This window comes from Cherax quadricarinatus, chromosome 1 (assembly GCF_038502225.1).
Source record: "Cherax quadricarinatus isolate ZL_2023a chromosome 1, ASM3850222v1, whole genome shotgun sequence".
Classification (NCBI taxonomy): Eukaryota; Metazoa; Arthropoda; class Malacostraca; order Decapoda; family Parastacidae; genus Cherax; species Cherax quadricarinatus.
The window spans coordinates 10,035,380-10,062,101 of NC_091292.1; the positions used below are offsets into that span (position 1 = coordinate 10,035,380).

The window sequence follows — 26,722 nt, forward strand, 5'->3', positions numbered from 1 at the left end:
GTTGGTCTAGGAGTGAATGACAACAGTGTGAAATTTGTGTGGGTGTCTGAATTAATGGTGGGAATGTGGGAGTTGATTGTGGGTGTGATTTCGATGAGTGTGGAGAGAGAAAAAAAATTCAAGTAGAGGTTATTACACGCATTCACTCTAGGAGTGGTCGTTATAGCTAGTGATTACTCGAGACATTGGTTTTATAAGAAGCAATTTACTGAAGATGCTTTTTACATCAGAAGTGATTGGACTAAGAAGCGTGCAGCATACATGGTCGTTATAACAAATGCAGTCTTATAAAGAAGTACGTTATCCCTTTTGATTGGTTATATATAGGGTTGAAATATTCATTGATGCAACATAGGATGTTACCATACCTGGAGTATACCTGGAGAGAGTTCCGGGGGTCAACGCCCCCGTGGCTCGGTCTGAGACCAGGCCTCGTGGTGGATGAGGTCTGATCAACCAGGCCGTTACTGCTGGCCGCACGCAAACTGACGTACGAACCACAGTCCAGCTGGTCAGGTACTGGCTTTAGGTGCTTATCCAGAGCCTTCTTGAAGACAGCCAGGGGTCTATTGGTAATCCCCCTTATGTATGCTGGGAAGCAGTTGAACAATCTTGGGCCCCTGACAATTATTGTGTTGTGTCTCAATATATTCGTGGCGTCCCTGCTTTTCATCGGGGAATGTTGCATCTCCTGCCGAGTCTTTTGCTTTTATAGGGAGTGATTTTCGCGTGTAAGTTTGGTACTAATCCCTCTAGAATTTTCCAAGTGTATATTAGCATGTATCTCTCTCGCCTAAGTTCTAGGGAATACAAATCAAGGGACTTCAACTGTTCCCAGTAATTTAGATGCTTTATCGTACTTGTGTGTGCCGTGAAAGTTTATTGTACATTCTCCAAATCAGTAATTTCGCCTGCCTTGAAGGGGGCAGTTAGTGTACAGCAGTATTCCAGCCTAGAGAGAACAAGCGACTTGAAGAGAATCATCATGGGCTTGGCGTCCCTAGTTTTGAAGGTTTTCATTATCCATCCTATCATTTTCTTAGCAGATGCGGTAGATACATTGTTGTGGTCTTTGAAGGGGAGATCCTCTGACATTATCGCTCCCAGGTCCTTCACATTACTTTTTCGTTCTACTGTATAGTTAAAATTTGTTGTATACCCAACCTGCACACGAAAATCACTTCATATGAAAGGAAAAGACTCGGCAGGAGATGCAACATTCCCCCGATGAAAAGCAGGGGCGCCACGAGTACACTGAGAGACAACACAATAAGTGTCCGGGGCCCAAGACTATTCAGTTGCCTCCCAGCATACATAAGACCTCTGGCTGTCTTCAAGAAGGCACTGGACAGGCACCTAAGTCAGTACCTGACCAACCGGGCTGTGGTTCGTACGTCAGCTTCCGTGAGGCCAGCAGTAACAGCCTGGTTGATCAGACCCTGATCCACCACGAGGCCTGGTCTCAGACCGGGCCGCGGGGGCGTTGACCTCCGAAACCCTCTCCAGGTAAACTCCAGGTTCCCTGATACAGTTATAATTTCCTCAAGTTTTCCATATCTGAGTAGTTGAAATTTCTCTTCATTGAACCTTATATTATTTTGAGTGGCCCATTTGAAGATTTGGTTGATGTCCGCTTGGAGTCTGGCGGTGTCTTCGATGGAGGTCACTGTCCTGGCAATTCGGGTGTCAGCCGCAAAGGAAGACACAGAGGTATGGCTCATATGTCTGTCTATGACAGATATGAGGGTGAGGAATAGAATGGGAGCGAGTACTGTGAAGGGTGGCATCCAGGGCAATAATTTGAAATTATATTTGGTGAAAATGTGACTACCATGATAAGAACCAGGATCAATAGCACCTGCATTCATCCTTCCTTCCTTCCTCCCTGTTAGAGATGTTTACTTCTTCTTCCAAAGCAGGGTCTGCTGTGGGCAAATCATCTCTGGGTTTTCAACCAAAAATCCTGTCTCTATTCACCAATCCATTTTTTTTTTTAACAAGAAGTGAAAAATGCGCCTATCGCTCATTGAATAAGGACACGTTATAAAAAATATATTTAGTCTCCTTCTCTCTCTCTCTCTCTCTCTGTCACACACACACACACACACACACACACACACACACACACACACACACACCCGCACAAACCTCCATACTCACAGACAACAATGAGCTGGACGAAGTGGCTCATCTTAGGCTCGGTGGAGACCTGGCACTCGTAGCGTCCAGCGTCTAACTCCTCGACAAACTTGACCTGCAGCGTCCAGGTGTTAGTGACTGCCTCATGCCACGCAGCAAAGCGAGCATCATTGATGAAAGTGTACCGGTCCACTGAGAGGATGTGTGCGTCCCTGTTCCTCACCCATGACACCTGCAAGATGCGAATGAAAGGGATTAGTGGGTTACGAGGTCCCATGTGTGCTCAGTCAGTGTGAGAAGGCATTCCAGTCCTCTGGAGGCGCGCCGATTCCTTGGAGCAAGCATCAATTTAGTGTCAGTCTAAGCTATAATATGGTTATTATACTGGGAATAAAAGTTACCTGTGTTTCTCATGTCATATTTCATAATACAGGATGGGATTCATACATTAGGTAATGAACCCTGTTAGCCTGAAATGGAAGATTTCAGGAGCAAGATGAAGATATTGTTGATGAACATATCTTCATTTCAGAGACGCTTAACTTTAATCCAATTATAGAGGTTGCTATCGTGAAACATTCCATTATGGGTTCATGACTACGTCTGCTTCAAGTGATTCATTACAGCAGGGTCGGAGTTACCATTACATTGAATTGAGAGAAAGTAGTGCAAGGGAAAATGTGCTATGGTTATGGGATTTGTGCTCATATATATGTGTTGACAAAATTAGGGAAGGATCACTGCAGTACGCCTTCTCGCCCCATGGTGAACAACTCGCATGTGCAACACCTGAGTTTGTTTAATACACACTCAAGTTGCGTACAATGTAATTATCAACCTAATACAAAGTCTTGAGAAAGATTAATGTAATCAGTAAACACTACTAAGCACCTAGAACAGACAACATGACCAACCCATGCATTATACATAGGAGCTAACATGGCCACATTATAAATTAGAACGGAACACTGATGTTTAGGATAATGTCTTAGAGTTACATGCAGCATCATACTAAAAAAAAACTGAGATTACATATATCTGTAAGCTATTCTAATATATATATATATATATATATATATATATATATATATATATATATATATATATATATATATATATATATATATATATATATATGTATGTATATATATATATATATACATATATATATATATATATATATATATATATATATATATATATATATATATATATATGTATATATATATATATATATATATATATATATACATATATATATATATATATATATATATATATATATATTATATATATATTTATATATATATTTTTTTTTTTTTTTTTTTTTTTTCAACAAGTCGGCCGTCTCCCACCGAGGCAGGGTGACCCAAAAAAAAAGAAAGAAAATCCCCAAAAAGAAAAATACTTTCATCATCATTCAACACTTTCACCACACTCACACATTATCACTGCTTTTGCAGAGGTGCTCAGAATACAACAGTTTAGAAGCATATACGTATAGAGATACACAACATATCCCTCCAAACTGCCAATATCCCAAACCCCTCCTTTAAAGTGCAGGCATTGTACTTCCCATTTCCAGGACTCAAGTCCGACTATATGAAAATAACCGGTTTCCCTGAATCCCTTCACTAAATATTACCCTGCTCACACTCCAACAGATCGTCAGGTCCCAAGTATCATTCGTCTCCATTCACTCCTATCTAACACGCTCATGCACGCTTGCTGGAAGTCCAAGCCCCTCACCCACAAAACCTCCTTTACCCCCTCTTTCCAACCCTTTCGAGGACGACCCCTACCCCTCTTTCCTTCCCCTATAGATTTATATGCTTTCCATGTCATTCTACTTTGATCCATTCTCTCTAAATGACCAAACCACCTCAACAACCCCTCTTCTGCCCTCTGACTAATGCTTTTATTAACTCCACACCTTCTCCTAATTTCCACACTCCGAATTTTCTGCATAATATTTACACCACACATTGCCCTTAGACAGGACATCTCCACTGCCTCCAACCGTCTCCTCGCTGCTGCATTTACCACCCAAGCTTCACATCCATATAAGAGTGTTGGTACTACTATACTTTCATACATTCCCTTCTTTGCCTCCATAGATAACGTTTTTTGACTCCACATATACCTCAACGCACCACTCACCTTTTTTCCCTCATCAATTCTATGATTAACCTCATCCTTCATAAATCCATCCGCCGACACGTCAACTCCCAAGTATCTGAAAACATTCACTTCTTCCATACTCCTCCTCCCCAATTTGATATCCAATTTTTCTTTATCTAAATCATTTGATACCCTCATCACCTTACTCTTTTCTATGTTCACTTTCAACTTTCTACCTTTACACACATTCTCAAACTCATCCACTAACCTTTGTAATTTTTCTTTAGAATCTCCCATAAGCACAGTATCATCAGCAAAAAGTAACTGTGTCAATTCCCATTTTGAATTTGATTCCCCATAATTTAATCCCACCCCTCTCCCGAACACCCTAGCATTTACTTCTTTTACAACCCCATCTATAAATATATTAAACAACCATGGTGACATTACACATCCCTGTCTAAGACCTACTTTTACTGGGAAGTATTCTCCCTCTCTTCTACACACCCTAACCTGAGCCTCACTATCCTCATAAAAGCTCTTTACAGCATTTAGTAACTTACCACCTATTCCATATACTTGCAACATCTGCCACATTGCTCCTCTATCCACTCTATCATATGCCTTTTCTAAATCCATAAATGCAATAAAAACTTCCCTACCTTTATCTAAATACTGTTCACATATATGCTTCAATGTAAACACTTGATCTACACATCCCCTACCCACTCTGAAGCCTCCTTGCTCGTCCGCAATTCTACATTCTGTCTTACCTCTAATTCTTTCAATTATAACCCTACCGTATACTTTTCCTGGTATACTCAGTAAACTTATTCCTCTATAATTTTTACAATCTCTTTTGTCCCCTTTCCCTTTATATAAAGGGACTATACATGCTCTCCGCCAATCCCTAGGTACCTTCCCCTCTTTCATACATTTATTAAACAAAAGTACCAACCACTCCAACACTATATCCCCCCCTGCTTTTAACATTTCTGTCATGATCCCATCAGTTCCAGCTGCTTTACCCCCTTTCATTCTACGTAATGCCTCACGTACCTCCACCACACTTACATTCCGCTCTTCTTCACTCCTAAAAGATGGTATACCTCCCTGGCCAATGCATGAAATTACCGCCTCCCTTTCTTCCTTAACATTTAAAAGTTCCTCAAAATATTCTCGCCATCTACCTAATACCTCCCTCTCCCCATCTACTAACTCCCCTACTCTGTTTTTAACTGACAAATCCATACTTTCCCTAGGCTTTCTTAACTTGTTTAACTCACTCCAAAATTTTTTCTTATTTTCATTAAAATTTCTTGACAGTGCCTCTCCCACTCTTTCATCTGCTCTCCTTTTGCACTCTCTCACCACTCTCTTCACCTTTCTTTTACTCTCCATATACTCTGCTCTTCTTATAACACTTCTGCTTTGTAAAAACCTCTCGTAAGCTACCTTTTTCTCTTTTATCACACCCTTTACTTCATCATTCCACCAATCACTCCTCTTTCCTCCTGCCCCCACCCTCCTATAACCACAAACTTCTGCCCCACATTCTAATACTGCATTTTTAAAACTATTCCAACCCTCTTCAACCCCCCCACTACTCATCTTTGCACTAGCCCACCTTTCTGCCAATAGTCGCTTATATCTCGCCCGAACTTCCTCCTCCCTTAGTTTATACACTTTCACCTCCCTCTTACTTGTTGTTTCCACCTTCCTCTTTTCCCATCTACCTCTTACTCTAACTGTAGCTACAACTAAATAATGATCCGATATATCAGTTGCCCCTCTATAAACATGTACATCCTGGAGCCTACCCATCAACCTTTTATCCACCAATACATAATCTAACAAACTACTTTCATTACGTGCTACATCATACCTTGTATATTTATTTATCCTCTTTTTCATAAAATATGTATTACTTATTACCAAATTTCTTTCTACACATAGCTCAATTAAAGGCTCCCTATTTACATTTACCCCTGGCACCCCAAAATTACCTACTACTCCCTCCATAACATTTTTACCCACTTTAGCATTGAAATCCCCAACCACCATTACTCTCACACTTGATTCAAAACTCCCCACGCATTCACTCAACATTTCCCAGAATCTCTCTCTCTCCTCTACACTTCTCTCTTCTCCAGGTGCATACACGCTTACTATAACCCACTTTTCACATCCAATCTTTACTTTACTCCACATAATCCACATAATATATATATATATATATATATATATATATATATATATATATATATATATATATATATATATATATATATATATATATGTATATATATATATATATATATATATATATATATATATATATATATATATATATATATATATATATATATATATAGAGGAAGGTACCACCTCTAGAACTTTACTGGGGACCCTCATCCTCAGACAAGACAATAAATGTAGGATCAGATAGATGGCATTGGACCCAACAGGAGCGCCAAGGAGAGTGCTATTGGCTGGATCAATGGCTCGTGCTCCTGGTAAAACAGCACTAATAGTCTGAATCATCTGTCGATTGGTAGAAACTATTTCACATCTGGTGGGCCCAGGCTTTCTCCCATATATATATATATATATATATATATATATATATATATATATATATATATATATATATGTATATATATATATATATATATATATATATATATATATATATATATATATATATATATATATATATATATATATATATATATATATATATATATATCTCTCAGCTATAATTCACATAAACTCCAGCGTAGTGACAAAGGAAGCAACTATTATTCTGGTCGGTTACACTCACAGTAGTACATTAAATAAAAAACAAACAAATTAAATCTCTTGTAAAACCTTTGATTCAAACCTCGTGAAGCCTTTGATGGTGGCCATGTGTAGTCTCTGGTACTGACAGTGTGAAGCCTTTGATACTGGCAGTGTGAAGCCTTTGATACTGGCAGTGTGAAGCCTTTGATACTGACAGTGTGAAGCCTTTGATACTGGTAGTGTGAAGCCTTTGATACTGGTAGTGTGAAGCCTTTCATGTTGGGAGTGTCAAGCCTTTAGAGATGGCCATGTGTAGCTTCTGATGCTAGCAGTGTGAAGCCCTTGATTACTGGCCGTGTAAACCCTGTGGTATTAGGTGAAGACTGTGATGCCGGCAAAGTGAGGCCAGTTTATACCAGTGTGAAGCCTGTTTATTCCAGTATGAAGCGTGTTTATATCAGTGTGAAGCCTGTTTATACCAGTTTGAAGCCTGTTTATACCAGTGAAGCCTGTGTATTCCAGTGTGAAGCCTGTTTATTCCAGTGTGAAGCCTGTTTATTCAAGTGTGAAGCCTGTTTATGCCAGTGTGAAGCCTGTTTATTCCAGTGTGAAGCCTGTGTATTCCAGCGTGAAGCCTGTTTATTCCAGTGTGAAGCCTGTTTATTCCAGTGTGAAGCCTGTTTATTCCAGTGCGAAGCCTGTTTATTCCAGTGTGAAGCCTGTTTATTCCAGTGTGAAACCTGTTTATTCCAGTGCGAAGCCTGTTTATTCTAGTGTGAAGCCTGTTTATTCCAGTGTGAAACCTGTTTATTCCAGTGTGAAGCCTGTTTTTTCCAGTGTGAAGCCTGTTTTTTCCAGTGTGAAGCCTGTTTATTCCAGTGTGAAGCCTGTTTATTCCAGTGTGAAGCCTGTTTATTCCAGTGTGAAGCCTGTTTATTCCAGTGTGAAGCCTGTTTATTCCAGTGTGAAACCTGTTTATTCCAGTGTGGAGCCTGTTTTTTCCAGTGTGAAGCATGTTTATTCCAATGTGAAACCTGTTTATTCCAGTGTGAAGCCTGTTTATTCCAGCGTGAAACCTGTTTATTCCAGTGTGAAGCCTGTTTTTTCCAGTGTGAAGCCTGTTTTTTCCAGTGTGAAGCATGTTTATTCCAGTGTGAAGCTTGTAATAAAGTTGGTAGAATTACCGACAATATGTAAAGTAAAAGGACACAAGTGCAACTAATGTGACATTTATTGTGGCAACGTTTCGCTCTCCAGGAGCTTTATCAAGCCATTACAAACAATACATGGACACAGAGGGTATATAAAGGCTCAGAGTGAGGTGAATACTAGTGAGGTACCATTTCGATGTTCACTAGTGGTAGTAGTAGTAGTAGTAGTAGTGGTAGTGACAAAAGTAATACAATATGGTAGAGCAATTAATTCGTACATGAGTAAAAGGATATAAAAGCTATTACTTGGGTAACATAAAAATAGGTTGGACAAATATAAACTGGAATGAGGCAGGTTGTTTCAGTGTTCACTCTCTGTGCTTTGTGTAGTATAACAGGAGAGACTATGTGATGGCAGGGTTTACTGTTTTCAGGAGGATTCTTGCTAAGACTTCGGAGATGGTGAAGCTGCCGTTGTTTTGTTTAATTGTATTCGAAACAGCGATCAGTGCTGATTCAAGGCACTTGCGTGTGCGGAAATTAGTTTCTTTTATCACTAATTGGGCGTCTCTGAATTTCATAAGATGATTGGTGGAATTTCGGTGTTGTACACAGGCGTTGTTTAAGTTGTCGTTCCTACATGCGTATATGTGTTCATTGAGGCGGGTGTCGAGGTTTCTTGCTGTTTCACCTACGTAGATCTTGTCACAGCCTCCACAGGGTATAGTGTAAACTCCTGCATTGACTGGTTCGTGGTGCTTGGGTTTTGTCCTGGTTAGATCCTTTATTGAAGTGGTAGAAGCGATGGCGACTCTGGTGTTAGCTTGTGAAAGTACTTTTGAGACGTTTAGTGCAACCTGGCTGTTGGGAAGAATTATAACTTTGTTGGGAGCGGTGTTGATGCGTGGAGAATTGATGATCTGAAGAGCTCTTTTCTTGCAGTCTTTGATGAAAAAAGGAGGAAATTGTAACTCAGTGAATGTTTGGTGAATGTAAGTACATTCCTCGTCAAGAAACTCAGGACTACAAATTCGGTATGCTCTTAGGAAAAACCCGATGATGATGCCTCTTTTGGTCTTGGTATCTTGACTGGAATAGAAGTGTGTGAGATCATTTTTATTGGTGGGTTTCCGATAAACTTGAAATCTTAGGTTGTTGTCTACTTTGTGAATGAGGACGTCGAGGAAAGGTAGCTTGTCATTGGACTCTTCTTCTAGTGTAAACTGAATCGCTGGTTCAACTGCGTTGAGCCTTGCCTGAAGATCCCGTACATCAAAACGTTTTGGAGTTATTACGAGGACATCGTCCACGTAACGTAACCAAGTGACGCTTGAAGGGATGATGTTGGCGAAGTGTTCGGACTCTAGGTGTTCCATGTATAAGTTGGCTAGGACGGCACTTATTGGGGACCCCATTCCCATGCCGTAGGTTTGTTTGTAGAGCTTGTTATTGAAGGAAAAACAGTTGAAGTTAACACAGAGTTCAATCAAGTCAACAAAATCTCCGGGAGGTAAAGGAAGATTAAGGTCCTGGTTGACTTTACGTCGATGGCTTTTTTGGTAGGTACTTTTGTGAAGAGGGAAGTCACATCCAAACTGCTTAGTTTCTTGTTACGGATGGAGAGGTTACGGATGCGGTTGAGAAGGTCGCCTGAGTGTTTAAGATGAGCGGGGCTGATGGTCCCCAGAAGGCAGGAAAGATGTTTGGCAAGAACTCCGGCTAGTTTGTGTGGAGCACTGCCTATTCCTGACGTGATTGGTCTGAGAGGAATATTGTGTTTATGGGTCTTGGGTAAACCATACATGTGTGCTGGTTTAGGGTTGCTTGGTAACAAGTACAGAAGTTTCTTCCCTTCTCTAGTGCGTTTGAGTATTTGTCTGGTTTTGTATAGAAAGTCTTTGGTGAGCGTCTCCCACTGTTGAGTGCTGATGGGTTCGTATGTAGATTGATCATTCAAAAGGTCCATCATTTTAGTGTTGTAGTCACTGGTGTTGAGTATGACGACTCCACCTCCTTTGTCGGCGGTGGTGACGATAATGTTGGGGTCGTTGGCGAGGTCCTTAAGGGCAGTGATGTATCTTCTAGGAAGATTAGAAGAAGAAGGTTCACATAAAGCTGCAGTGAGAAGGCCCTGTATATAACCCTTCTGGAAGTTGCTGTCACTGTGTCTATGGTTCCTGGTGACAAGATTGAGTTGATAGTTAGGTTTGCGTATGTTGGTGGTAAATTTGAGTCCCAGACTCAGTGCTTGTTTCTCGTAGTCGGTTAAGGTGCGTGACGATAAGTTGTTTATCAGGGATTCGCGTCCCATTTCCTTCCATCGACTGTTAGTGCAGAGGTACTGAAGTTTGCGATTGAGTTTGATCTTCTGTTGGAGGTTAGCTGTGGTGACTGTGCTGAGAATATGCTCAGCAGTGTGTTGGTCAATCTGAAGATTGGCCCTCATATTCCTTGCAGTTTCAAAGGTTTCCTTAGCGATGTTAGAAAGTTCTTCGGCACATTCAGTTAAGTAAGCTTGGGTAGCTGGAGAGAAGGGGTGCAGTTTGGATGTGACTTCCCTCTTCACAAAAGTACCTACCAAAAAAGCCATCGAGGTTCTACGACGTAAAGTCAACCAGGACCTTAATCTTCCTTTACCTCCCGGAGATTTTGTTGACTTGATTGAACTCTGTGTTAACTTCAACTGTTTTTCCTTCAATAACAAGCTCTACAAACAAACCTACGGCATGGGAATGGGGTCCCCAATAAGTGCCGTCCTAGCCAACTTATACATGGAACACCTAAAGTCCGAACACTTCGCCAACATCATCCCTTCAAGCGTCACTTGGTTACGTTACGTGGACGATGTCCTCGTAATAACTCCAAAACGTTTTGATGTACGGGATCTTCAGGCAAGGCTCAACGCAGTTGAACCAGCGATTCAGTTTACACTAGAAGAAGAGTCCAATGACAAGCTACCTTTCCTCGACGTCCTCATTCACAAAGTAGACAACAACCTAAGATTTCAAGTTTATCGGAAACCCACCAATAAAAATGATCTCACACACTTCTATTCCAGTCAAGATACCAAGACCAAAAGAGGCATCATCATCGGGTTTTTCCTAAGAGCATACCGAATTTGTAGTCCTGAGTTTCTTGACGAGGAATGTACTTACATTCACCAAACATTCACTGAGTTACAATTTCCTCCTTTTTTCATCAAAGACTGCAAGAAAAGAGCTCTTCAGATCATCAATTCTCCACGCATCAACACCGCTCCCAACAAAGTTATAATTCTTCCCAACAGCCAGGTTGCACTAAACGTCTCAAAAGTACTTTCACAAGCTAACACCAGAGTCGCCATCGCTTCTACCACTTCAATAAAGGATCTAACCAGGACAAAACCCAAGCACCACGAACCAGTCAATGCAGGAGTTTACACTATACCCTGTGGAGGCTGTGACAAGATCTACGTAGGTGAAACAGCAAGAAACCTCGACACCCGCCTCAATGAACACATATACGCATGTAGGAACGACAACTTAAACAACGCCTGTGTACAACACCGAAATTCCACCAATCATCTTATGAAATTCAGAGACGCCCAATTAGTGATAAAAGAAACTAATTTCCGCACACGCAAGTGCCTTGAATCAGCACTGATCGCTGTTTCGAATACAATTAAACAAAACAACGGCAGCTTCACCATCTCCGAAGTCTTAGCAAGAATCCTCCTGAAAACAGTAAACCCTGCCATCACATAGTCTCTCCTGTTATACTACACAAAGCACAGAGAGTGAACACTGAAACAACCTGCCTCATTCCAGTTTATATTTGTCCAACCTATTTTTATGTTACCCAAGTAATAGCTTTTATATCCTTTTACTCATGTACGAATTAATTGCTCTACCATATTGTATTACTTTTGTCACTACCACTACTACTACTACTACTACTACCACTAGTGAACATCGAAATGGTACCTCACTAGTATTCACCTCACTCTGAGCCTTTATATACCCTCTGTGTCCATGTATTGTTTGTAATGGCTTGATAAAGCTCCTGGAGAGCGAAACGTTGCCACAATAAATGTCACATTAGTTGCACTTGTGTCCTTTTACTTTACAGTGTGAAGCTTGTTTATTCCAGTGTGAAGCCTGTTTATTCCAGTGTGAAGCTTGTTTATTCCAGTGTGAAGCCTGTTTATTCCAGTGTGAAACCTGTTTATTCCAGTGTGGAGCCTGTTTTTTCCAGTGTGAAGCATGTTTATTCCAATGTGAAACCTGTTTATTCCAGTGTGAAGCCTGTTTATTCCAGCGTGAAACCTGTTTATTCCAGTGTGAAGCCTGTTTTTTCCAGTGTGAAGCCTGTTTTTTCCAGTGTGAAGCTTGTTTATTCCAGTGTGAAGCTTGTTTATTCCAGTGTGAAGCCTGTTTATACCGGCGCAGTGAACACAACACCCAGGAATCAAGAAAATATTTACTGAAATGAAAGTAATACAATATTCTGCCTTTGACGTCTCATCAGTGAATGATACACTTTTTTCATGAACATTTTCTTAGTTTAATGTAAACTTGACTTGAGAAATACAATTTCTGTCGTGAGATGCTAGTGAAGAGCTTTTGATCCAAGAATTTGGAGCTACTTCCCCCCCCCCTCCCATTTGTTGGATCAAATCTGATTACTTCCCATTCCCCAGGTAGTGTATAACTCTTACAGATTTAGCGCTTCCCAGTAAATGTAATAAGAACATGTTTTCAAAATATTTGTTTAAGCAGAAGTTGAAGATTATTATTATTATTATTATTATTATTATTATTATTATTATTATTATTATTATTATTATTATTATTTACATTATTGCTGTTATTATTATTATTTTTATTGTTATTATTACCATTATTATTATTATTATTATTATTATTATTATTATTTACATTATTGCTATTATCATATTTTTATTATTATTATCATTATTATTATTATTATTATTATTATTATTATTATTATTATTATTATTATTATTATTATTATTATTATTATTACATTCCAAAGGAAGCGATAAACTCATAGGGGTCATATAGTGCATGGCTAACAAGATGCAATCAGGTTCGGACCAGGGAAGGGGAGGGACATCTCCAATTCTTCGTATCTAAAGCCCTTCCACAGCACGAAGACACCCTTCTTCCTCCCCCCATCCCTCCTCTCCTGTCATGAAGGGATCTGAAGCAAGAGGCTGAGAAGAGATGTTACAATAGTTCTGAGGTGAAGACATGTTAAAAGTTATCTAGCATCATGAAGGAAATAGAAATGAATGACCCTGGCTGACTGAGGCCATTAGAAATATATTAGAAATACATTAACATTAATGAAAAAATATATCTTTAAACGTATAAGAGAAAATTATAGAAAGAACTTAATTTTAAATGAGTTCTTGCTAATTGACCAGTTTTACATATTCGGCACGACATATATATATATATACATATATATATATATATATATATATATATATATATATATATATATATATATATATATATATATATATATATATATATATATATATATATATATGTCGTGCCGAATAGGCAGAATTTGCAATCTTGGCTTAAATATCAACGTTCATCTTGCCATATAGGACAAGTGAAAATTTGTGTATGCAATAATTTCGCCATAATCATTCTGAACCTAACGAAAAAAATATATTTCACTGTGTTTGTTTAGTATTAAATTACTGTAAACAAATCTAAAATATATTTAGTTGGGTTAGGCTGAAATAAATTTTTCTTGTTATAATAAGGTTAGGTAAGTTTTCTAAGATTCTTTTGGTGCAAAATTAATTTTTTTTACATTAACATTAATGAAAAAAATATATCTTTAAACGTATAAGAGAAATTTTTAGAAAGGACTTAATTTTAAATGAGTTCTTGCTAATTGACCAGTTTTACATATTCGGCACGACATATATATATATATATATATATATATATATATATATATATATATATATATATATATATATATATATATATATATATATATATATATATATATGAGGACATAAATATTCTACATGAAAATTTATTCTTTGATTTTACTACTACTACTGCTACTACTATTACTGCTACAAACTGCATTATTTTCAATTAATTTGTTTCAATTTATTAAAAATGGATGTTACATATTGATTATGGGCAATTTGTTAACAGTACTAGACCATCTACTAACTGCTCTTGTTTGGTGTTTTGTCTTACTGGAAGATCATTGGCTGCTTCCATGAATCTGTCATAGTCATGTGACAAGAGGACCACTTTATTCTGGGGCGTTTGCTTGATAATAGAGGAATTTCTCTTTCAGAAGTTATAAACAAAAGCTTTGGGGAAAGTCAGTGGATGACAGGAACACTCTACCTAACGATATGACCGGCTCTGGCATAATGCCGCACGAAAATGGGATGTTTAAGGGCTCTGTGAACTTATATTTAGAAAAAAGTTCTCTTTTTTTTTCTCGTGTATATTCTAGTTAAAATATTTGTCCAGCTGAACAAGGAAAAAATATTTCAATTTGCTTTTAAAGCAAGTCCAATTTGATATAATTTACAAAAAATCTGGTGTATTGGCTCCTACACCGCCCAAATTCAATACAAAAATATTTCCCATTAAGATATACCCGTTTAGTGTTTGAAGCCGATCAAAAGAGGCAATTTTTAGTTGCAGTATGGCATGGAAACCAATTTATTTAATAAAATTGGCAAATCACAATTAACACAACTCGAATTAAATGCCAGCCATTAACTAAAGGCCATAAAAACTAGAAGGTTGAAGCCTGTCGGAGAAGTCATTCTCCAGTAATTGCCGTGGTTATAAAAATTCCAGATTTTGTTAATCACGCCAACAAAATTTCAAATTTGAATCCGCACTGAGTAGTGTAATGGAGGCATCATCCTTGTTATTGAATGCCTCAGCATTAATATTTAAAAGAAACATCATTTAGTTATTGAACGGATACCCATATCACAATTTAATTAGTAAAACTGACATATCGATACCAGTGGAACAGAATAACAAGGCGAATTTTGCATTCGTAAAAAAAAACTAACGCTAAAATTTGAAGGTTATCGGAAGAAGTGTTTTCAGTTATCACAGAGTGCACTGTTTTCTATAATTATTTTATTATATAGATAAATCTGCAGCTACATAAAATAAATTTATTGAACTGAATCCTCTCTGAAAGCTCCATCAGATGTTAAATAAATAAGCCGTTCATAAAAGGTATATTTAATGGTATTGAGCATAATTTAACGAGGGGAAAATATTTCAGACTATTTTTCACATAAAATTTTCCAGACGATACCTACACACTCCAATAACAATCCCAGCTCTCTTCTAATTACGAAACATCTTATTGAATGAAGTACTTCGGGGGGGGAGGGGGTAAGGGGGACTTGGGTTATCGCAGGGGGACAAAATTTCAAGAAGAGACTACATAGCCTAAATCATATAAGGACACCTGCTTGTGCTAGCAGTTGTATGAACCCTCCTCTCAGTGCGGTTTGAAGCCAATTGGACGAGGCGTTCTCCAGTTACAAACGGAAATTTGAAGGAAGTTTGGAGGATGAAACAGAAGCAAAAGGGAAACAAACACATATGCAGTTTAATGTGATCCTTTAATGACAACGTTTCGCCCACACAGTGGGCTTTTACAAGTCACAAACAGACCTGTTTGTGACTTGAAAAAACCCACTGTGTGGGCGAAACGTTGTCATTAAAGGATCACATTAAACTGCATATGTGTTTATGTTTCCATTGTGTCGGTATTTTATACCATTTATTTTCAGAAGCAAAAGGAAAAAGAAAAACATAGACTATCATGGATACTTGATTAATTCAGAGAACGAATGTTGCAAAATAACAGAAGCAAATCAAAATAAATTATATTTCATGAAAATACCAAGGAAAGTAATAATGAAGGTAATACAGTCAACCAACAGGAATTCATCTGGTATAATACATATTTAAATCATTACATGCAAAGTGATTTTCTAGGTATTAAAGCGGAAATAAGAGTAAATGTGTTTAATGTAAAATTTAATTAAGTTTCTAGAAATTTTAATAGGATTAATTTGATTGATTGTTGAGGGATTAATATTTTAGCACTTCTGATGCTGCCCTTTTCAATCCATAGGAAAAAAAATGTCTTATGTACCAACTTGCAGTAGAGAAAAAAGGCTGCACGTTTGTGTAATACGTTTTTAATTAAGCGTTACGTTGCCTTATTACAAACTACGTATTTCAAATCATTGACTAATAGGAATCCGGCAATGTTAATCACATTTACCCACTTATAAAATAAGGAAATAATTTGTCATGCCTTTCCCAACTTTTCATTAAAAACCGTACAAATTCGAAAGTAATTTGCAAATAATATAATCTAAATGTAATTAACTCCAACAAGAGGCATGTTTATCTAGCAGTCACCAGCACTTAACTTATTTCTCAGTTCAAGTTTATCTCTTAATAAAAATTTATTTTCTCAATCTAAATTACGTTGTGATATAAAATTTTTGACATAGATTTTGAAATAAGGAAATATTGGATGTAGAAGCATGTGAGCACAGGAGGTATGTTTATTTACCTCTGAACAGTTGTGGAATGCTAAGTTCTGTTTGCATTGTATTTGTGTTATGCAGTGTTATATGTCATGTTTATTGCTTATTTATATTTTACTGCATATTGTGACAAAATTTATTGACTCACTGACCACTGATATTATTACTACTACAACTTTTATTATTATTATTATTATTATTATTATTATTATTATTATTATTATTATTATTATTATTATTATTATTATTATTATTAATATTATTGTTGTTGTTCCTGTTATTATTATTATTACTCTACTACTACTAACACTATTACTACTATTACTGCTGCTGCTGCTGTTACTGCTGCTGCTGCTACTGCTGCTGCTACTACTACTACTGCTACTACTACTACTACTACTACTACTAATAATAATAATAATAATAATAATAATAATAATAATAATAATAATAATAATAATAATAATAATAAAAGCATTGTTGTTTTAGTAAAGAAAATTAATTAATTTTAATATATACTTAGCGGGCAGTAATTCCCTGAATTTCCTAATAACATAGTGCCTGCGAGGCAAAATTATAACGAACTTAAATTATGGGTTGTACGATGCTTTAGTACTGATGAGGAGCATGTTAGCAGACAGGAAGAAGAAGAAGAAGGAGGAGACGAAGAAGAAGAAGAAAGAAGAAGAAAAAGGAGAAAAAGAAAGATAAGAAGAAGGAAGGGAGGAGGAGAAGGAAAAATGAAGAAGGTATTTTTCACGACAATAGAAAACCTTGCTTATCAAATGAAGAAATTCCACCAAAAAGGGCAAGGAACACCAGAAAATGTAAAAAAATATGCAGTTTTCTGTAGCTGCTTATGAACTGCGTTTACAAGTCAATTACAGCATTATAAAGGAATTTAAATTATTGATAATCATTCACAGCTGCCATGGGAAATGAATCAGATGATAAGTATCATATGAATTAGGAATAATATATATATATATATATATATATATATATATATATATATATATATATATATATATATATATATATATATATATATATATATATATATATATTATGGGGGAGGTACGTGAAGCATTACGTAAAATGAAGGGGGGTAAAGCAGCTGGAACTGATGGGATCATGTCAGAAATGTTAAAAGCAGGGGGGGATATAGTGTTGGAGTGGTTGGTACTTTTGTTTAATAAATGTATGAAAGAGGGGAAGGTACCTAGGGATTGGCGGAGAGCATGTATAGTCCCTTTATATAAAGGGAAAGGGGACAAAAGAGACTGTAAAAATTATAGAGGAATAAGCTTACTGAGTATACCAGGAAAAGTGTACGGTAGGGTTATAATTGAAAGAATTAGAGGTAAGACAGAATGTAGGATTGCGGATGAGCAAGGAGGTTTCAGAGTGGGTATGGGATGTGTAGATCAAGTGTTTACATTGAAGCATATATGTGAACAGTATTTAGATAAAGGTAGGGAAGTTTTTATTGCATTTATGGATTTAGAAAAGGTATATGATAGAGTGGATAGAGGAGCAATGTGGCAGATGTTGCAAGTATATGGAATAGGTGGTAAGTTATTAAATGCTGTAAAGAGTTTTTATGAGGATAGTGAGGCTCAGGTTAGGGTGTGTAGAAGAGAGGGAGACTACTTCCTGGTAAAAGTAGGTCTTAGACAGGGATGTGTAATGTCACCATGGTTGTTTAATATATTTATAGATGGGGTTGTAAAGGAAGTAAATGCTAGGGTGTTCGGGAGAGGGGTGGGATTAAATTTTGGGGAATCAAATTCAAAATGGGAAATGACACAGTTACTTTTTGCTGATGATACTGTGCTTATGGGAGATTCTAAAGAAAAATTGCAAAGGTTAGTGGATGAGTTTGGGAATGTGTGTAAAGGTAGAAAGTTGAAAGTGAACATAGAAAAGAGTAAGGTGATGAGGGTGTCAAATGATTTAGATAAAGAAAAATTGGATATCAAATTGGGGAGGAGGAGTATGGAAGAAGTGAATGTTTTCAGATACTTGGGAGTTGACGTGTCGGCGGATGGATTTATGAAAGATGAGGTTAATCATAGAATTGATAAGGGAAAAAAGGTGAGTGGTGCGTTGAGGTATATGTGGAGTCAAAAAACGTTATCTATGGAGGCAAAGAAGGGAATGTATGAAAGTATAGTAGTACCAACACTCTTATATGGGTGTGAAGCTTGGGTGGTAAATGCAGCAGCAAGGAGACGGTTGGAGGCAGTGGAGATGTCCTGTTTAAGGGCAATGTGTGGTGTAAATATTATGCAGAAAATTCGGAGTGTGGAAATTAGGAGAAGGTGTGGAGCTAATAAAAGTATTAGTCAGAGGGCAGAAGAGGGGTTGTTGAGGTGGTTTGGTCATTTAGAGAGAATGGATCAAAGTAGAATGACATGGAAAGCATATAAATCTATAGGGGAAGGAAGGCGGGGTAGGGGTCGTCCTCGAAAGGGTTGGAGAGAGGGGGTAAAGGAGGTTTTGTGGGCAAGGGGCTTGGACTTCCAGCAAGCGTGCGTGAGCGTGTTAGATAGGAGTGAATGGAGACGAATGGTACTTGGGACCTGACGATCTGTTGGAGTGTGAGCAGGGTAATATTTAGTGAAGGGATTCAGGGAAACCGGTTATTTTCATATAGTCGGACTTGAGTCCTGGAAATGGGAAGTACAATGCCTGCACTTTAAAGGAGGGGTTTGGGATATTGGCAGTTTGGAGGGATATGTTGTGTATCTTTATATGTGTATGCTTCTAGACTGTTGTGTTCTGAGAACCTCTGCAAAAACAATGATAATGTGCGAGTGTGGTGAAAGTGTTGAATGATGATGAAAGTATTTTCTTTTTGGGGATTTTCTTTCTGTTTTGGGTCACCCTGCCTCGGTGGGAGACGGCCGACTTGTTGAAAAAAAAAAAAAATATATATATATATATATATATATATATATATATATATATATATATATATATATATATATATATATATATATATATATACATATGTATATATATATATATATATATATATATATATATATATATATATATATATATATATATATATATATATATATATATATATATATATACATATGAATTTTTTTTTTAACAAATCGGCCGTCTCCCACCGAGGCAGGGTGACCCAAAAAGAAAGAAAATCCCCCCCAAAAAATACTTTCATCATCATTCAACACTTTCACCTCACTCACACATAATCACTGTTTTTGCAGAGGTGCTCAGAACACAACAGCTTAGAAGCATATACGTATAAAGATACACAACAGATCCCTCCAAACCGTCAATATCCCGAACCCCTCCTTTAGAGTGCAGGCATTGTATTTCCCATTTCAAGGACTCAAGTCCCAATATATAAAAATAACCGGTTTCCCTGAATCCCTTCACTATATATTACCCTGCTCACACTCCAACAGATCGTCAGGTCCTAAATACCATTCGTCTCCATTCACTCCTATCGAACACGCTCACGCACGCCTGCTGGAAGTCCAAGCCCCTTGCCCACAAAACCTCCCTTACCCCTTCCTTTCAACATTTTCGAGGACGACCCCTACCCCGCCTTCCTTCCCCTACAGATTTAAATGCTCTCCATGTCATTCTACTTTGATTCATTCTCTCTAAATGACCAAATCACCTCAACAACCCCTCTTCTGCCCTCTGACTAATACTTTTATTAACTCCACACCTTCTCCTAATTTCCGCACTCCGAATTTTCTGCATAATATTTACACCACACATTGCCCTTAGACAGGACATCTCCACTGCCTCCAACCGCCTCCTCGCTGCTGCGTTCACAACCCAAGCTTCACACCCATATAAGAGTGTTGGTTCTACTATACTTTCACATATTCCCTTCTTTGCCACCATAGATAATGCTTTTTGTCTCCACATATACCTCAACGCACCAGTCACCTTTTTTCCCTCATCAATTCTATGATTAACCTCATCCTTCATAAATCCATCCGCTGACACGTCAACTCCCAAGTATCTGAAAACATTCACTTCTTCCATACTCCTCCTCCCCAATTTGATATCCAATTTTTCTTTATCTAAATCATTTGATAACCTTATCACCTTACTCTTTTCTACCTTTACACACTTTAGAATCTCCCATAACCACAGTATCATCAGCAAAAAGCAACTATGTCAATTCCCATTTTGCATTTGATTCCCCATAATTTAATCCCACCCCTCTCCCGAACACCCTAGCATTTGCTTCTTTTACAACCCCATCTATAAATATATTCAACAACCATGGTGACATTACACATCCCTGTCTAAGACCTACTTTTACCGGGAAGTAGTCTCCCTCTCTTCTACACACCCTAACCTGAGCCTCACTATCCTCATAAAAACTCTTTACACCTATTCCATATACTTGCAACATCTGCCACATTGCTCCTCTATCCACTCTATCATATGCCTTTTCTAAATCCATAAATGCAATTAATATAATCAAGGGGGAAGCGCTAAACCCAGAGGATTATACAGCACCGGGGGGGTGGGGATGTGGAAGGCATTCAGGCTTAATTCGGGGAACTGGAGCACAGATCCAATTCCCTAAATCAAGAGCCCCTCACCAACATCAAGGAACCTTCCTTGAGGGGCATAAATGCAATAAAAACTTCCCTACCTTTATCTAAATACTGTTCACATATATGCTTCAGTGTAAACACTTGATCTACACATCCCCTACCCACTCTAAAACCTCCTTGCTCATCCGCAATCCTACATTCTGTCTTACCTCTAATTCTTTCCATTATAACCCTACCGTACACTTTTCCTGGTATACTCCGTAAACTTATTCCTCTATAATTTTTACAATCTCTTTTGTACCCCTTCCCTTTATATAAAGGGATTATACATGCTCTCCGCCAATCTCTAGGTACCTTCCCCTCTTTCATACATTTATTAAACAAAAATACCAACCACTCCAACACTATATCCCCCCTGCTTTTAACACTCCTGTCATGATCCCGTCAGTTCCAGCTGCTTTACCCCCTTTCATTCTACGTAATGCCTCACGCACCTCCCCCACACTCACATCCTGTTCTTCTTCACTTCTAAAAGATGGTATACCTCCCTGTCCAGTGCATGAAATTACGACCTCCCTTTCATCGTCGACATTTAAAAGTTCCTCAAAATATTCTCGCCATCTACCCAAAACCTCCATCTCCCCATCTACTAACTCCCCAACTCTGTTTTTAACTGACAAATCCATTTGTTCCCTACTTTCTTAACTTGTTTAACTCACTCCAAAAATTTTTCTTATTTTCATTAAAATTTCTTGACAGTGCCTCTCCCCTCTATCATCTGCTCTCCTTTTGCACTCTCTCACCACTCTCTTCACCTTTCTTTTACTCTTCATATACTCTACTCTTCTTATAACACTTCTGCTTTGTAAAAACCTCTCATAAGCTAACTTTTATCTTTTATCACAACCTTTACTTCATCATTCCACCAATCACTTCTCTTTCCTCCTGCACCCACCCTCCTATAACCACAAACTTCTGCCCCACATTCTAATACTGCATTTTTAAAACTATTCCAACCCTCTTCAACCCCCCCTTCCCCGCTGCTCATACTTGCACCAGTCCACCTTTCTGCCAATAGTTGCTTATATCTCAACCCGAACATCCTCCTCCCTTAGTTTATACACTCTCACCTCCCTCTTACTTGTTGTTGCCATTTTCCTCTTTTCCCATCTACCTCTTACTCTAACTGTAGCTACAACTAAATAATGATCCGATATGTCAGTTGCCCCTCTATAAACGTGTACATCCTGGAGCCTACCCATCAACCATTTATCCACCAATACATAATCTAACAAACTACTTTCATTACGTGCTATATCATACCTTGTATATTTATTCATCCTCTTCTTCATAAAATATGTATTACTTATTACTAAACCTCTTTCTACACATAGCTCAATTAAAGGCTCCCCATTTTCATTTACCCCTGGCACCCCAAATTTACCTACTACTCCCTCCACAACATTTTTACCCACTTTAGCATTGAAATCCCCAACCACCATTACTCTCACAATTGGTTCAAAACTCCCCATGCATTCACTCAACATTTCCCAAAATCTCTCTCTCTCCTCTACACTTCTCTCTTCTCCAGCTGCATATACGCTTACTATAACCCACTTTTCACATCCAACCTTTATTTTACTCCACATAATCATTGAATTAATACATTTACGTTCCCTCTTTTCTTGCCACAACTTATCCTTCAACATTATTACTACACCTTCTTTAGCTCTAACTCTATTTGAAACCCCTGACCTAATCCCATTTATTCCTCTCCACTGAAACTCTCCTACCCCCTTCAGCTTTGTTTCACTTAAAGCCAGGACATCCAGCTTCTTCTCATTCATAACATCCACAATCATCTCTTTCTTATCATTTGCACAACATCCACGCACATTCAGATTTCCCACTTTGACAATTTTCTTCATCTTATTCTTTTTAGTAATTATTACATGAAAAGGGGTTACTAGCCCATTGTTCCCGGCATTTTAGTTGACTTTTACAACACGCATGGCTTACGGAGGAAAGATTCTTATTCCACTTCCCCATGGATATAAAAGGAAAAGTAATAAGACCAAGAACTATTAAGATAAAATCAAAGAAAACTCAGATGAGTGTGTATAAATAAACATGTACATGTATGTGTAGTGTAACCTAAGTGTAAGTAGAAGTAGCAAGACGTACGTGAAATCTTGCATTTTTATGAGACAGACAAAAGACACCAGCAATCCTACCATCATGTAAAACAATTACAGGTTTCCGTTTTACACTCACTTGGCAGGACGGTAGTTCCTCCCTGGGTGGTTGCTGTCTACCAACCTACTACAATTTTATTTTTTATTATTATCACACTGGCCGATTCCCACCAAGGCAGGGTGGCCCGAAAAAGAAAAACTTTCACCATCATTCACTCCATCACTGTCTTGCCAAAAGGGTGCTTTACACTACAGTTTTTAAACTGCAACATTAACACCCCTCCTTCAGAGTGCAGGCACTGTACTTCCCATCTCCAGGACTCAAGTCCGGCCTGCCGGTTTCCCTGAACCCCCTCATAAATGTTACGTTGCTCACACTCCAACAGCACGTCAAGTATTAAAAACCATTTGTCTCCATTCACTCCTATCAAACACGCTCACGCATGCCTGCTGGAAGTCCAAGCCCCTCGAACACAACACCTCCTTTACCCCCTCTCTCCAACCTTTTCTAGGCCGACCCCTACCCCGCCTTCCTTCCACTACAGACTGATACACTCTTGAAGTCACTTTGTTTCTCTCCATTCTCTCTACATGTCCGAACCACCTCAACAACCCTTCCTCAGCCCTCTGGACAACAGTTTTGGCAATCCCGCACCTCCTCCTAACTTCCAAACTACAAATTCTCTGCATTATATTCACACCACACATTGCCCTCAGACACGACATCTCCACTGCCTCCAGCCTTCTCCTCTCTGCAACATTCATCACCCATGCTTCACACCCATATAAGAGCGTTGGTAAAACTATACTCTCAGACATTCCCCTCTTTGCCTCCAAGGACAAAGTTCTTTGTCTCCACAGACTCCTAAGTGCACCACTCACCCTTTTCCCCTCATCAATTCTATGATTCATCTCATCTTTCATAGACCCATCCGCTGACACGTCCACTCCCAAATATCTGAATACATTCACCTCCTCCATACTCTCTCCCTCCAATCTGATATCCAATCTTTCATCACCTAATCTTCTGTTATCCTCATAACCTTACTCTTTCCTGTATTAACTTTTAATTTTCTTCTTTTGCACACCCTACCAAATTCATCCACCAATCTCTGCAACATCTCTTCAGAATCTCCCTAGAGCACAGTGTCGTCAGCAAAGAGAAACTGTGACAACTCCCACTTTATGTGTGATTCTTTATCTTTTAACTCCACGCCTCTTGCGAAGACCCTCGCATTTACTTCTCTTACAACCCCATCTATAAATATATTAAACAACCACGGTGACATCACACATCCTTGTCTAAGGCCTACTTTTACTGGGAAATAATCTCCCTCTTTCCTACATACTCTAACTTGAGCCTCACTATCCTCGTAAAAACTCTTCACTGCTTTCAGTAACCTACCTCCTACACCATACACCTGCAACATCTGCCACATTGCCTCCCTATCCACCCTGTCATACGCCTTTTCCAAATGCATAAATACCACAAAGACCTCTTTAGCCTTATCTAAATACTGTTCACTTATATGTTTCACTGTAAACACCTGGTCCACACCCCCCCCTACCTTTCCTAAAGCCTCTTTGTTCATCTGCTATCCTATTCTCCGTCTTACTCTTAATTCTTTTAACAATAACTCTGCCATACACTTTACCAGGTATACTCAACAGACTTATCCCCCTATAATTTTTTCACTCTCTTTTGTCCACTTTGCCTTTATACAAAGGAACTATGCATGCTCTCTGCCAATCCCTTGGTACCTTACCCTCTTCCATACATTTATTAAATAATTGCACCAACCACTCCAAAACTATATCCCCACCTGCTTTTAACATTTCTATCTTTATCCCATCAATCCCGGCTGCCTTACCCCCTTTCATTTTGCCTACTGCCTCACGAACTTCCCCCACACTCACAACTGGCTCTTCCTCACTCCTACAAGATGTTATTCCTCCTTGCCCTATTCACGAAATCACAGCTTCCCTATCTTCATCAATATTTAACAATTCCTCAAAATATTCCCTCCATCTTCCCAATACCTCTAACTCTCCATTTAATAACTCTCCTCTCCTATTTTTAACTGACAAATCCATTTGTTCTCTAGGCTTCCTTAACTTGTTAATCTCACTCCAAAACTTTTTCTTACTTTCAACAAAATTTGTTGATAACATCTCACCCACTCTCTCATTTGCTCTCTTTTTACATTGCTTCACCACTCTCTTAACCTCTCTCTTTTTCTCCATATACTCTTCCCTCCTTGCATCACTTCTACTTTGTAAAAACTTCTCAGATGCTAACTTTTTTCCCTTACTACTCTCTTTACATCATCATTCCACCAATCGCTCCTCTTTCCTCCCGCACCCACTTTCCTGTAACCACAAACTTCTGCTGAACACTCTAACATTACATTTTTAAACCTACCCCATACCTCTTCGACCCCATTGCCTATGCTCTCATTAGCCCATCTATCCTCCAATAGCTGTTTATATCTTACCCTAACTGCCTCCTCTTTTAGTTTATAAACCTTCACCTCTCTCTCTTCCCTGATGCTTCTATTCTCCTTGTATCCCATCTACCTTTTACTCTCAGTGTAGCTACAACTAGAAAGTGATCTGATATATCTGTGGCCCCTCTATAAACATATACATCCTAAAGTCTACTCAACAGTCTTTTATCTACCAATACATAATCCAACAAACTACTGTCATTTCGCCCTGCATCATATCTTGTATACTTATTCATCCTCTTTTTCTTAAAATATGTATTACCTATAACTAAACCCCTTTCTATACAAAGTTCAATCAAAGGGCTCCCATTATCATTTACACCTGGCACCCCAAACTTACCTACCACACCCTCTCTAAAAGTTTCTCCTACTTTAGCATTCAGGTCCCCTACCACAATTCTCAGTAGTAGTACCAGTTCCTAGTAACCAGTTACCAGTAACCAGTGTACCAGTAGATGACTCACTACCAACTGTCTCTGTGTGAATCACTGACTGTATTCATATTGCTGCTGACCATAGCAGGATTTCAAACACCCTCACCCATAGGCACTCATGGGTCAGTCAAGATAGGGAGCAGAGAGAGGCAGGTCGGCTGTTGGCGCTTTCCATACTTCCCGTTATATATTGTACGTACTACCAGCCTACGTGAGTATTCTTACCCCATCCACGT

The 26,722-nt window shown here is 38.4% G+C and overlaps 1 protein-coding gene across 5 annotated transcripts in view; it reads right to left on the minus strand.

The window, feature by feature from the left end:
* Nucleotides 1-26,722, minus strand: part of LOC128687325 (lachesin) — a 249,369-nt gene that overhangs the window by 14,454 nt on the left and 208,193 nt on the right. For all 5 annotated transcript variants that reach the window (XM_070092915.1, XM_070092963.1, XM_070093052.1 and 2 more), the window contains exon 4: nucleotides 2,161-2,371. In XM_070092915.1, the coding sequence (XP_069949016.1) occupies nucleotides 2,161-2,371 (211 nt within the window). The remainder of the gene's footprint in view (nucleotides 1-2,160; nucleotides 2,372-26,722) is intronic.